The following is a 12,068-nucleotide window of genomic DNA, read 5'->3' on the forward strand; positions in this document are numbered from 1 at the left end:
CAGTGCATTCTTATACATGCACAGACATATACAGTTCAGTGTGTTTTGAAACTCTCTGCAAAGGTCAAATAACCACAAGAAAAAAGTGAAAATGAAGATATGTGCAAATGGATTTTGCCTTGTGCATTGAATGGCATGTACATCTTCTGTCTTTGACAGTAGGATCTTTAGCAAGGCAAAGTTAAAAGGAATCCCAAAAAGAGGTTTTATATATATATATATATATGTGTGTGTGTGAACTTTGGAAAATTTTAAAAGCAACCTGGACTATCCTCTTTATATTCTGAATTGGGTTTGATTATACACATTTAAAAGGAACAGGGTTTTTCATGGAACTAGAGAAGCAGTAACAAATGTATGATGTCAGGTTGGTGTCCTTTTTACAAGTGATTCTTTAATAGTTGTATGCTGTGCTTTACCAGGTGCTATTACTCACATATTAGGAAAGGAACAACTATTAGGAGTAGTTGTGATACAACTATATCAAATTCAGACAATGCAGTTTTATCACCTGTAGTCAATAGGAAGTTAAACTGTCAATTAATTCATAGATCCAAGATATGGTTGAATCAGTAGGATTGACTCAAAATACACAGTATTGGTTTATACAAAAAAAAGAAAGAAAAGTAAAGACTTTAGTAGGGTAATGTTGAATCATCCCACTCCAACTGATCTTGCCTGGTTGGATTTTGTTTGTTTCCTTTATTCCCTATGGCTTCTTCCTCTTCTTCTTCTTCTTCCTCTTCAGTCTCATCTGACTCTGCACTGGTTGTATCATCTTCATCTTCAATTTCTTCCTCATCACTTTCTTGTTCTCCGCAAGGTTGTTCATATTTCTATGTATAATAAAGAAACATAAAATGGAGCTGCTGATAAGAAGAAAAGAACCTTCTAAAGTTTATTTGTAAATTTCTAAATGAGAGTGTGTGGTTGGTACATGTTTAGATATACCCAAAAGAAAATGAAATCACCCTTCAAATGTATAGTCATATTTGATAGGGCTAACTATCAGCTGAGAAAATTATAGACTAACAGATTTACCTAGAGATAAATGAAAGTGACCTTCCTTACTAAAATCCACAAAAGCTAAAGAATGAAACTAAGTAACAAAAGCAGTTATATCATTCAATTATATATGACCTGACATCTTTTCTATAAGATCATATTAAATAATTAATCAGATAAAACAATCCAACTTGAATGTCATCCATCTGTTCTTGATTAAGCAAGCACTTCTACTCAATTTTTTCATTGTAGCTTTGATACAGAGATATTCATCAATAATACATTATTAGATTCAGCATGTGAAAAAAGGCCAAGCTACAACTACAAAAAAATGTAATATGACCTTCCTGAATGACTGAACAAGGACACTGTCATTAAAGTGTCTGCAAAGTTATTTTCATAACTTCAATGTATTAATGATACTAATAAGTGTTTACATCCTTCTAAGATTAAACCAAATTTCTTCAATAAGAGCTGATATAATAATTCCATGAAATATAGAATTCTGAACAGCCTATCTACCCATGTTTTCCCAAAACCAAGATCCTGTCTTATATTTTTGCCACCAAAAAAGGCACCAGGTCTTCTTTTTAGAGTGTGTGTATTGTCCACTGACCCACCTCACTTGCGGACATCCCTTCCGGCCTCCGTTTTTCTGTCAGAGGCCTTCAGAAACTTCCTGAAGGCCTCTGCAGCCAATAACAGAGCTCTGGATCAATCCAAAGCTCTGTAATCAGCTACAGAGGCCTTTAGGAAAGCCTTGTAGGTCTTGCCAGCTGCAGAAAAAATAGGCTGGCAAGGCAGGTGTCTGGGTGTGCAAGGCCTGGCTGCAAATGTCTGAAAGTAAATAGTAGGGCAGATCCACCACCATCCCATCTGCCCTCTAACTTAATTTTTACCTGTGCACTCAGGAGTGGGCAAAGTCTTAATTAGGGCTTATTTTGGGGGGTAGGACTTATATTGGACACATGTATAAAAATCAAGCTAGGACGTACTTTTAGGGTAGGTCACATTTTCGGGGAAAACATGGTATGTGTATCTGAGTATATCTTTAGATAGACTAGATAGATATCATTTTCAGACACAGGACAACATTAGAAATAAGGCCAATTTAAAAGTAGGAAGGATGATTTTCTTTTCACCCAATACATTTAATAAATATTGCGGGGGGGAGGGGGGTAGCCAAAGATGATTTTTGAAAAAGATTTCTGTATATAAATGAAAAATAGGACTGGTAGCAAGAATATAGCACAATATGGCTTTTCTACTTACTTCCATGGGATTGATTGTGATAGTCAGAGCTGAGTCATCCCAGTCCATTTCATTTTCTTTACTAGTTTCATTTTCCTTTGAAGTATGGTAGCAAGCTGAATGAATTCTGTACACCCCCATAGATATGATGAAGACTAAGACACTGACACAGATTATGATGATGATGGTAGCCATACTTGGAAGTACTGAAATGAAATAAAATGGAGCAATTTAACATATTCTTCAAGTGCCATTTAGGGATATTTAGTGTTTTTAGCATTTCCTTAATTAATAAAGCTGCTATGTTATAGCAATTATAGGTATAATGATACCTAAATGTAACTTCAGTTACATTTGTTTTGTTGTTGAACTTAAAATAAATCATTACAAAAAGGATAACAATACAATTCACCAATACAGAGTTTTAAAAAAAACAATAGCAATTTCATCTGTAGGTGATCATCACATTTAAAATGTCTTTTGTGTATAGAATCCCTTACTATTATTATATAATTCCAGCTCTGGAGTTCCAGAAACTACCCACACAGTCAGTGAATATGTAAATGGATAATATGTCTTCCAATAGAATCACATACACAATATCATCATCAGTATAGAGGACACCATAATGCATAAAACTATTTATACAAAATTATCCTCCTCACATACTCATTTTGTATGCATGGATACGAGAGGTGCAACACATGTAAAATCTAGGGAAGAGTTTATTTGGTGCCATCATGTTCTTTGTTCAGGCCAAGTTCACTGAGCAAATGAAAAGAAGAATTTGGCAAGGGAGTTTAATGAGGCACCCACAATACATCTTTGTAAGTCATGTGTTTATACTTGGTTAACACAAAAGTTTGAGAAGGGACAAAGAATGAATAAAAACTCTCTAATTATGCTTTAAGAAGTAAAAGCAGCAATGAATGGGCATGAGTTTATGATGAGACCTTTCATGCCAATGGCAAATTTGTTTTCCTGCCAGAAAACAACCTGGCATATATTTACCACCAATGCAAGGACATTACAACATTGAATAAAAAGTCTAGAGAAAGAAGCAGCAAACAGAGACATTTAAGCTGATAAGAAAATACAGTGATTTATCAGTAGAAAGAAAGCAGATGTCACAACAGAAATTAACAGTGGGAGCAACTCTTTATAGGGACAGAAAAAGAGAGAAGCAAGCTCAGTGAATAGAAGGATGCCAAAGATATTCTGTATCACTGGAACAATAAAACTTAGGGAAGAAAAAATAAAATGACACTTCAGAATTAGAATGTTAGGTTCCCGAGTGGCAGAGAGAATGCAGCTATTAAGACAAAGAAAAAGAGTTGGGGGAATTGGTTGTTCATTAATATGAAGAACTGCAACAAGTTATGCTGATCAGACTCAATGGCATATAAAGTCCGCTTGTGCCACTAGCATAGATCAGGATATAACAGAACAGCTTTCAACTCTAATTAAGTTCAGCAAAAATTAATCCTTCTGCTATGTTGATATATAATACTTCAAGAAGCAGCTATAAGTGCATTGCCACAGATTTTGAAAACCTTGGAAGAAAGCTTAAGGCCCTGAGGGTGTATGCATTATTCTCATGAAATAGGACAGGAAAAGGAAAGAAAAATACTGCAATTACTAGCTATGCAAATGGTGTTGATGGGAAAGATACTATTTCTTGTATCATGGTTTGAGTTGTGTTGATGATGAACTGTTTATAACATATCAACACATTTGATGTTTATAACATCACAATATGTTTTTAGAACAAAGAATAGGTTGTTTGATTGGGACTGAATTCCCTAGCAATATAGGGATGGCAGTTTGGTTGGACATCTGGAATATGAATTACATGAATGTTCTAGATAGCATTGCTCCAAATGGCCTCTCTCTCTCTCTTTGTCAAGTGACAATTCATTATGATACTGGTGAAACTGGAACATTGACTGTGACCAGATGCATATACTGTATAAGCTGAAATATGAGCTTACATTATGGCAATATTGATGGTGAAGTGTCAGTACTGTTCCACACTTAGAGGTTTTACTTAATGCAGCACTTTTTAGAGTGATTTGGGCCTTGGTAGGAAGGATGGGCCAAAAGAATCATGAATGGGTTGTTGTGTGCATAAAATAATGCATGTTTGCTTTGAGTTGGAAGTTGGATGCATAGAATCTGATCAGCTGATAGAGATGACATCTGGAAATGTTATCTGGGAGGTTTTTGAGCTTGTAGATCTTGATGAAGGAACAGGATTCTTGGGCTTGATCCTTATCCCAGCTGCCTGACAAGGTGCTATTCCTCAGTTTTTAAAATATTTTTATTAATGATTTAAGTGAGGGGGTGAAAGAAGAAATTGACTTAACTTCAAAATTATCTTTATGAATGAAAGAAAATAGGCTGAAAGTAACTACATCAAATTTAACCAGAGTTAATAGGTGAGGTGAAGGCCATGGGCATAGTGTGTGATATCACCCAAGCACTCAACAAATTTCTAATATCTTTATCAATAAAATAGTAAAACAAGAGCTATGTTATATATTGATTTGCAATTAGCTGAATGCTAGCAAATAGAACTTATAAATAGTTTTACACCAACTTGGAGAAAAGTATTGAGTGGAATACTACCTTTTGCTATTCAGAATATTATTAATAACATACTGTATTTTTCAGAGTATAACCAGCACCAGAGTATAAGATGCACCAAGGTTTTGAAGAGGCAGTTTTTTTTAAAAAAAAAGTAGGTAGGTAGATAGAGGGAAAGGGAGGGAGGGAGGGAGGGAGGGAGGGAGGGAGGGAGGGAGGGAGGGAGAGAGAGAGAGAGAGAGAGAGAGAGAGAGAGAGAGAGAGAGAGAGAAATACAATAGGTAGGTAGGGAGAGTGAGTAGTTAGGTAGCTAGCTAGATAAAGGGATAGAGAGAATAATGACTGTTCCAAAGCGTCATGGGATGGCTTTTGCAAGGGATACCAGGAGTCGTTCCCTATTTTGACAACATTTTGGTATTGGCTGCAAATAAGGTGCAACTTTTTAAAAAACTTAGGACTGTTTTGACCAGAATTAGTGAAAAAGGTCTTCACCTCAAAAGAGAAAAATGCCAAATTAATGTTCCTAGGGTCAAATTTCTAGGGTACCTGATCGACGGCTCTGGAATTCACCCTACAAACAAAAAAATTAAGGCAATCCAGGATGTCCCTACATCTCACAATCAGACCAAGCTCCAGGCATTCCTCGGACTCCTTAACTTCTACAGTGTCTTTCTCAAACAGAAAGCCACAGTTGCTGAGCCTTTGCATAGGCTCCTCAGCAAAAAGGTGAAATGGACCTGGGGCAGAGATGAAGCTGCCGCATTTGCGTGGTGAAAAGTCTGCTGTCAGAAGACATGTTCCTGGTCAAGTACAACCAGATTCTGCCACTTGTGCTGACTTGTGACGCTTCCCCGTTCGGCCTCGGGGCCGTCCTCAGCCACTTCATGGTGCCCACTGCCTGCTACTCGTGGACCCTGTCAGCTGCTGAGCGGAACTACAGCCAACTGGACCATGAGGCTCTGGCTGCGGTAGCTGGCATAAAATGGTTGCATGAGTACTTGTATGGCCATGATTTTAAAATCCTCATGGACCATAAACCGCTTTTGGGCTTGCTGGCTAGGGATGGCCTTCCCCGGCATCGCTGTCACCGCAAATGTCTCATTGGACTACTTTCCTCATGGCCTAAAGCTACCACCTCATTCATCGACTGGGCACCACATTAGGACATGCTGATACACTCAGCTGGTGCCCTCTTCCAGAACTGCTTGCCAATCTGACCCCTGAGACCCCAGTCCTGCTCATAGACTGCCTTGAGGCTGGTCCTGTGTCCTCCAGTGAGGTCGCCCACCACTCAACTAAAGACCGAACTCTTAAACAAGTTTTGAACTGGGTATGGAGGGGGTGGCCCAAAGGCCGGTTGGCCAGTGTTTAAAATGTTTTTTGCTAAAAGGGACGAACTGTCTGTTGTCAATGGTTGTTTACTGTGGGGGGATCGGGTTGTTGTTCCAACCAAACTGTGGGTTGCAGTATTAGAGGCCTTTCACATAGGGCATCCAGGAATTGATGAAATCTTTGGCCAGGAGTTATGTGTGGTGGCCTAACATGGATAGGGAGATTGAGGAATGGGTGGCTACCTGCACACAGTGCCAGGAGTCCAGACCAGCTCCCCCAGAGGTGCCCCCTAACAGTATTTATTTTAGTTTGAGCTGTTTGGTTTTTAGGTTTTCAGTTGTTTTTCTGTTTCTTCTAATTTTGATGGAGATGAGCAGCCAATAAATTGCAAGAAGAAAAGAATACCACTGCCATCAAGGAAATATGTACCATTGTGTTGTGGGTGGGGTGGGGTGGAGGGGTTTTAAAACTTTAATCTTATGATAAATTGTTAAGGAATAGGTGCTGCATGATAAGCTTGAGTAGCCTTGAGATAGCAGGCTGAACCAAGGTAGGCCTCAAGCCTGAACCAAACTAGGGCCTCATGACATTAAGCTTTAGCAATAGCAATAGCAGTTAGACTTATATACCGCTTCATAGGGCTTTCAGCCCTCTCTAAGCGGTTTACAGAGTCAGCATATTGCCCCCAACAACAATCCGGGTCCTCATTTTACCCACCTCAGAAGGATGGAAGGCTGAGTCAACCCCTGAGCCGGTGAGATTTGAACAGCTGAACTGCAAAACTGCAGTCAGCTGAAGTAGCCTGCAGTGCTGCATTTAACCACTGCGCCACCTCGGCTCTAGCTTTAACTGTTCATATATAGAATTTGCAAAGGTTTGCTTTTAGGACATGGTGCGGTTAGACACTGGTTAGAGGCACATGAAAACCGCTGTAGCAAAGTCTCTATTTTAATATATCTGCTGGCTTGACTGTAAAATCTGTCTGGAAGGACACAATTTACTTCCTCAAATATATGCTATGTTGGCTGTTAGCTGACTATGTATTATTACTTTCTGTAGACATAATATGCTGTAACCCAAGGGCGAATCTTGAGGGTGTTTCCAAAACTAACAGATGGCTTTATCTGAACGTGATACACTATATAAGGGATTTCCTGCCTGTCACTCGGGGTTCAGGCCTTTGTTTCTGAACCTGCGCAAATAAACTATTCCTTCCCTGGAGAGCTGGCTTGCGTGTCCTGTTTTTTCTACAACAGTTTTAAGGAGATATACAATATCAATCTTCATTTAAAGGAGCAGGAAGGAGGAAGAAGACTTTTTTTTCCTTTCACCAGAGATATTCAACCTGTAATAGTGTATGGGAAAGACCTTGGGAGAATGGGCAAAGAAATGCTGCCTAGGAAATGATCAGAAAAGAGGCAGTGTGGCCTGCAACTAGATAATGGGCAGGGCAAGAAGTTCAGAAGAGGCCCTCAGTTTCCCAGGCTGTAAAACAGAGGATAGGAGAATTGTACTTTAGATTGGCATGATTGCTGTTAGTTTTACCACACAGATACACAGGAAACACAACCAGATGAGCTAAATCTACTTTATTGTAAAGCTATATAAACAGAGTCTTGCAAGAACAATTATCCTGCCATATTAAATTACAGGAATTCAGATTCCAATTAAACATTAGAACTTTTCTAACAATAAGAAATGGTGGCCTCCCCTTCACTAGATGTACTTCTACATAAACATAAAGTAGGTTAATTTTTGTTAAATCCATTCTTATAATGTAATACCTGAGCTTTGCATATTGTTTGTGCTTTCTTCTGGGTGATGGATAGTTTGGAGAAATTGTGGCTCTTTTATCATCAGATTTGCATATTCCATGGAATTAGAGTTGGAATTATGTAGAATATTAACCTAGAAGAAAACAGGAACTAATATTACAAATATGAAGTATTCACAATAATATTAATCATATTTTGCATAATAGTCAAGCCGAGAATTTATATTCAGGCAGAAATATTATCAGGTCACAATTTGCATTTGCTTTATATGAGAGCACTTAATCCGTAGGGTGATGATTTCAGATTTACCAACTAAATCAGAGAAAATAATTATGAAAAAAGGGACTCTCATATAATTTCAGGGGTGAAAAAGAATTATGAGATCAGTTGATCTGTACCTAATCAATTGCACCCTGAATACAGCAAGCTAGTCAACTAATGCTGGAGAATATATTTCATAACTATCTTGTTGCAGTAATGTTCCATAAAAAACCCCAAGTTACAAAAGCACAAAGTTCAATGAAAGAGTAGAAATAACAAATATAAGGAGCATAGGCAGTCTGTTGTCCACAAGACAAATCCAGTGAGCAATCCGAGTGCAAGTTCATTGTCTTATGCTAACGTTGTTCCAGGTGATTTTCCTCAAACCTTGCTAAATTTAGGCACTCTACTATTAAGCTGCATGCCAGATTATTAGGATATTCCCCTGGGAATTCCAGAAACACAACGTATCCACCTTGTGTTTCTGGAATTCCATGGGGAATGTCTGAATAATATATAAGGTCCTTATGGCAGAACAGATTTATCCTGCAATAGAAGTCAGTAGTGGCTGAAAACTCCAGACATCTGATCATGGCAAACAATCGACATTTATGTTCTCCTGTGTCAGATCACATACTAGCTGTTCTCAGGTGAAAACCTGATATAGTATGTGGTGCTCAGTGTAAATCAGAGCTCTAATTCTCTGGGATAAGCACAGGAATGTCATAACAAGTATTTCTGGATAGTTCTCAATTCTGTCCTAAAGTAGTCATTTAAAAATGTGTCTACTGCACAGAGTTCTATATTTCACACGCTTGAGAAACAAGCCCTTAAGTATGTTGACTATATCAAATTAAAAGAAACAACATTTGTGAGGGAAAAATTGTTCTTTATAAATAAAGAATAACCTCATTCCAGTCTCTGGTTTAAAAATGTCCTAGTAAAAAATTATTAATTAAATGACTTAATTAAATTAATTAAATGACGAGAAAGTATCTGTCAGCTTTCCTAGGTAAACCAGATAGGAAACATTAATAGATTAGTTATATCTACTTTATTGTAACACTACATTAATAGAATCTTGCAGACCTGAAAGCATAAAACTTTCAGACACCACTTTTAATTGTTTAATTCGTTAACGTATTCCTTTCTAAGTTTCTTTGTCTATGAGATGGCTACTATGTGATGGCTTCCCTGGACAGGTCCCCAGATGCCAGTTCAGATGAGGAACAGCCAATTCCAGGACTGTCAAAGGGGGATGTGGAGGAACAGCCAGAGGTTCCCAGATGCTCTGAGTCAGAAGTGATGAGGTCAAGCACCACAGATCCATCCAAGGAGTGACTGGATGAGTGTCTGCCTGAGCTAAGGACATGAGAGGCACAGATGCAGCTGGGAAGCCCAGAGGTTTCAGAGGCAGAAGGCATGCAACTATAGCTGGTCATCAGAGATGTGGAAGAATTGCCTTTTCTTCCTGATCCAAAAATGCTTAGGGTTGAGAAAAAGCAGGCACAACAAAGGTCAGCCAGGCTACTTGTGAGGCAGGAACTTCCCTCCTTTTGATGGATGTACTTATAAGAGGTTATTTAGCTCAGCAAGTGGAGTGAAACAATGTGTCCATTTCCTTGCCTTGCATTTGTCAACTTCCTGCCTCTTGCCTTGAACCTTGTTTCCTGAATTGACTTCTTATCTTGGATCTTGACTTGTCTTGCCTTGACCTCTGACTTGCTTCACAGATTTTGCCTGTGCCTCATGGACTTGTTTTTACCTCATGGACTTGCCTTAGCCTTGCCTTTGTCTTTTGGACTTGTCCTGCCTTGCAAATTCAGTTTGAGTTTGTTCCTAGAATGGACTGTGAAGTCTTGAGGGGTTGTGTGGTTGTTGATCTGGGAATTTCTGGGGAAAAAATATTTGATGTGGAAAGCCTCAAATAAAACTTTTACCTCACCTGTGATACATGTGTGTGAGACCAGGATCAGGACACCCTGACTATTAAGTTACTGATGGTTCTGGCTCATTTGCCTGATTGTTTCCTAGCCAGTATCTCTTTCATCCTTTCCCTGAAATCATTCTCACACTCTATTACAGTATCTTAATTTATTGCCTGGCTTTATGTCTGCACTTGTACCTAATAACATATCGAAAAATAATCACATGTTCATTAAATTATCTGAAAATTATGTTATATTAATAGATACCAAACAATGTGCCTTTTATTTTCTAATATAAAGATAATTGTTAATTGGGTTTTTTAAATGCTACTTACTTCTAAATTGAATTCATTGCTGGTATAGCGCCCATTCAGTTCTGAACATTTGATTCTAAACTTTCTATCAGAAAAGGAAGATGTATGCCAATTACGATAGCGAATTTGCCGTAAAACCTTTTCATAGTTTTTCATAGTGTCCACACCTGAACCAGTAAAAACAAAATAAAACATAGTAAACGTTAAGAAAACGGGGGAAAAACAACTGTGAAAACTGTACCAGAAGTAAATACATATTATCACTTCCTTTAATCCAGTGCTAATGTTTCTACAGGCAGCTTCACAATCATTTGCAAATCATATGAAGACTACAAATTCTGTGTATCTAAATAATCTAGACTAGGTGTGTCAAACTGGCAGCCCACGGTCCCACGCACCCCAGCCCCATTAATAGGAAAAACATTGTGAAAGGTCATGTGATGGCAGTGTGATGCTGTGAGTTTGACACCCGTGATCTAGAGATATTCTGCTTCATTATAGCAAAAAGATGGAAACATGGCTCTTCAGATAGTGTTGAACTGCACTTTTTAATGGTTCAATCAGCACAGTCAATGGTAATTGATGCTAGGAAAGGTAGTTCAATGTAGTACATGTTCTTTGATCTACTTTCTATAGTCAGTAATATTCACTTCATTTTCACTCAGATAAAGATTAGGATGCATCATCTTATTCGATAGGGTAAACAGTCAATGGATTTGGAATTTCTCATACCAAACTACTTTCTAACTTCTGCATGCTGATGCATTTTATTCTTTAAAAAAACAGGTATAACATAGCCATATTAATTTATGATAAACTTATTAAGTATTAGGTTAGGATAAGATGCAGAAATGAAAAAAAAATACTCAAACCATATATTGAATATCCAGCTGTAGAGTTGGTGGCTTCTATATGTTTCCCTTGAAGGTCTTTCTTGTCCAATTCCAAACACTCTTGCTTGGGATCCAATTCTGATCCAATTACCAAAATATCACAAAAATCCAAATTGTGATCCATTTTTTCTAACAGAACTGGTTTATGATCTGTGAATATTATAATAATAATAAATGTCAAATAACATTTTTAAAAAATAAACATTACTTTCCAAATTGAATTTATTTACAGGGCACTATACTCAGTTGACCTTAAGTAGTGTACAATTGTCAATCCATGACTGAAAAGAACAAAATCAAAAAATATATGCAAAACTGTCTTTGAAAAGTAAAGAATTGAATTGTTAATTTGGAAAGACACTTAATTCTTAGTGACAGCATCCAGGTGATTTTCTTGGCAATATTACAGAAGTCTTGTACCATTGCCGTTTTCAAAGTATTCTGTTTGGGTTCCCATACTTGCCAATTCCCTGGAAATCTCAGGTGTCTCAACCAAGTACTAACCAGAGCTTACCCTGCCTGCTTAATTTTGCAGATGAACCACAATTGACAAATACTGTCACCTTCTGAGACAAAACAGAATTACATAATGATAATTATGCTGATTTTAGTGACTATCAATAATATTAACTGAGTAGTCATAAATCCTCCTGAGATGTATATTTAGATAAACAGAGATACCCATTCCCACTGAAATGGAGATAACTACAACATCAATCACTA

General features: G+C 37.7%; 1 protein-coding gene across 1 annotated transcript in view; it reads right to left on the minus strand.

The window, feature by feature from the left end:
- Positions 1–221: 221 nt before the first annotated feature.
- CLSTN2 (calsyntenin 2) overlaps positions 222–12,068 on the minus strand; it is a 250,215-nt gene continuing 238,368 nt past the window's right edge. The window contains exons 13-17 of the mRNA XM_087725500.1: positions 11,325–11,495; positions 10,474–10,619; positions 7,959–8,082; positions 2,278–2,462; positions 222–836 (exon numbers count right to left, since the gene is read on the minus strand). Of these exons, the coding sequence (XP_087581626.1) occupies positions 636–836; positions 2,278–2,462; positions 7,959–8,082; positions 10,474–10,619; positions 11,325–11,495 (827 nt within the window). The 3' untranslated portion in view covers positions 222–635. The remainder of the gene's footprint in view (positions 837–2,277; positions 2,463–7,958; positions 8,083–10,473; positions 10,620–11,324; positions 11,496–12,068) is intronic.

This window comes from Thamnophis sirtalis, unplaced genomic scaffold (genome assembly GCF_051295495.1).
Source record: "Thamnophis sirtalis isolate CommonGarterSnake01/CBP01778 unplaced genomic scaffold, rThaSir2_p1.2 scaffold_11, whole genome shotgun sequence".
NCBI lineage: Eukaryota > Metazoa > Chordata > Lepidosauria > Squamata > Natricidae > Thamnophis > Thamnophis sirtalis.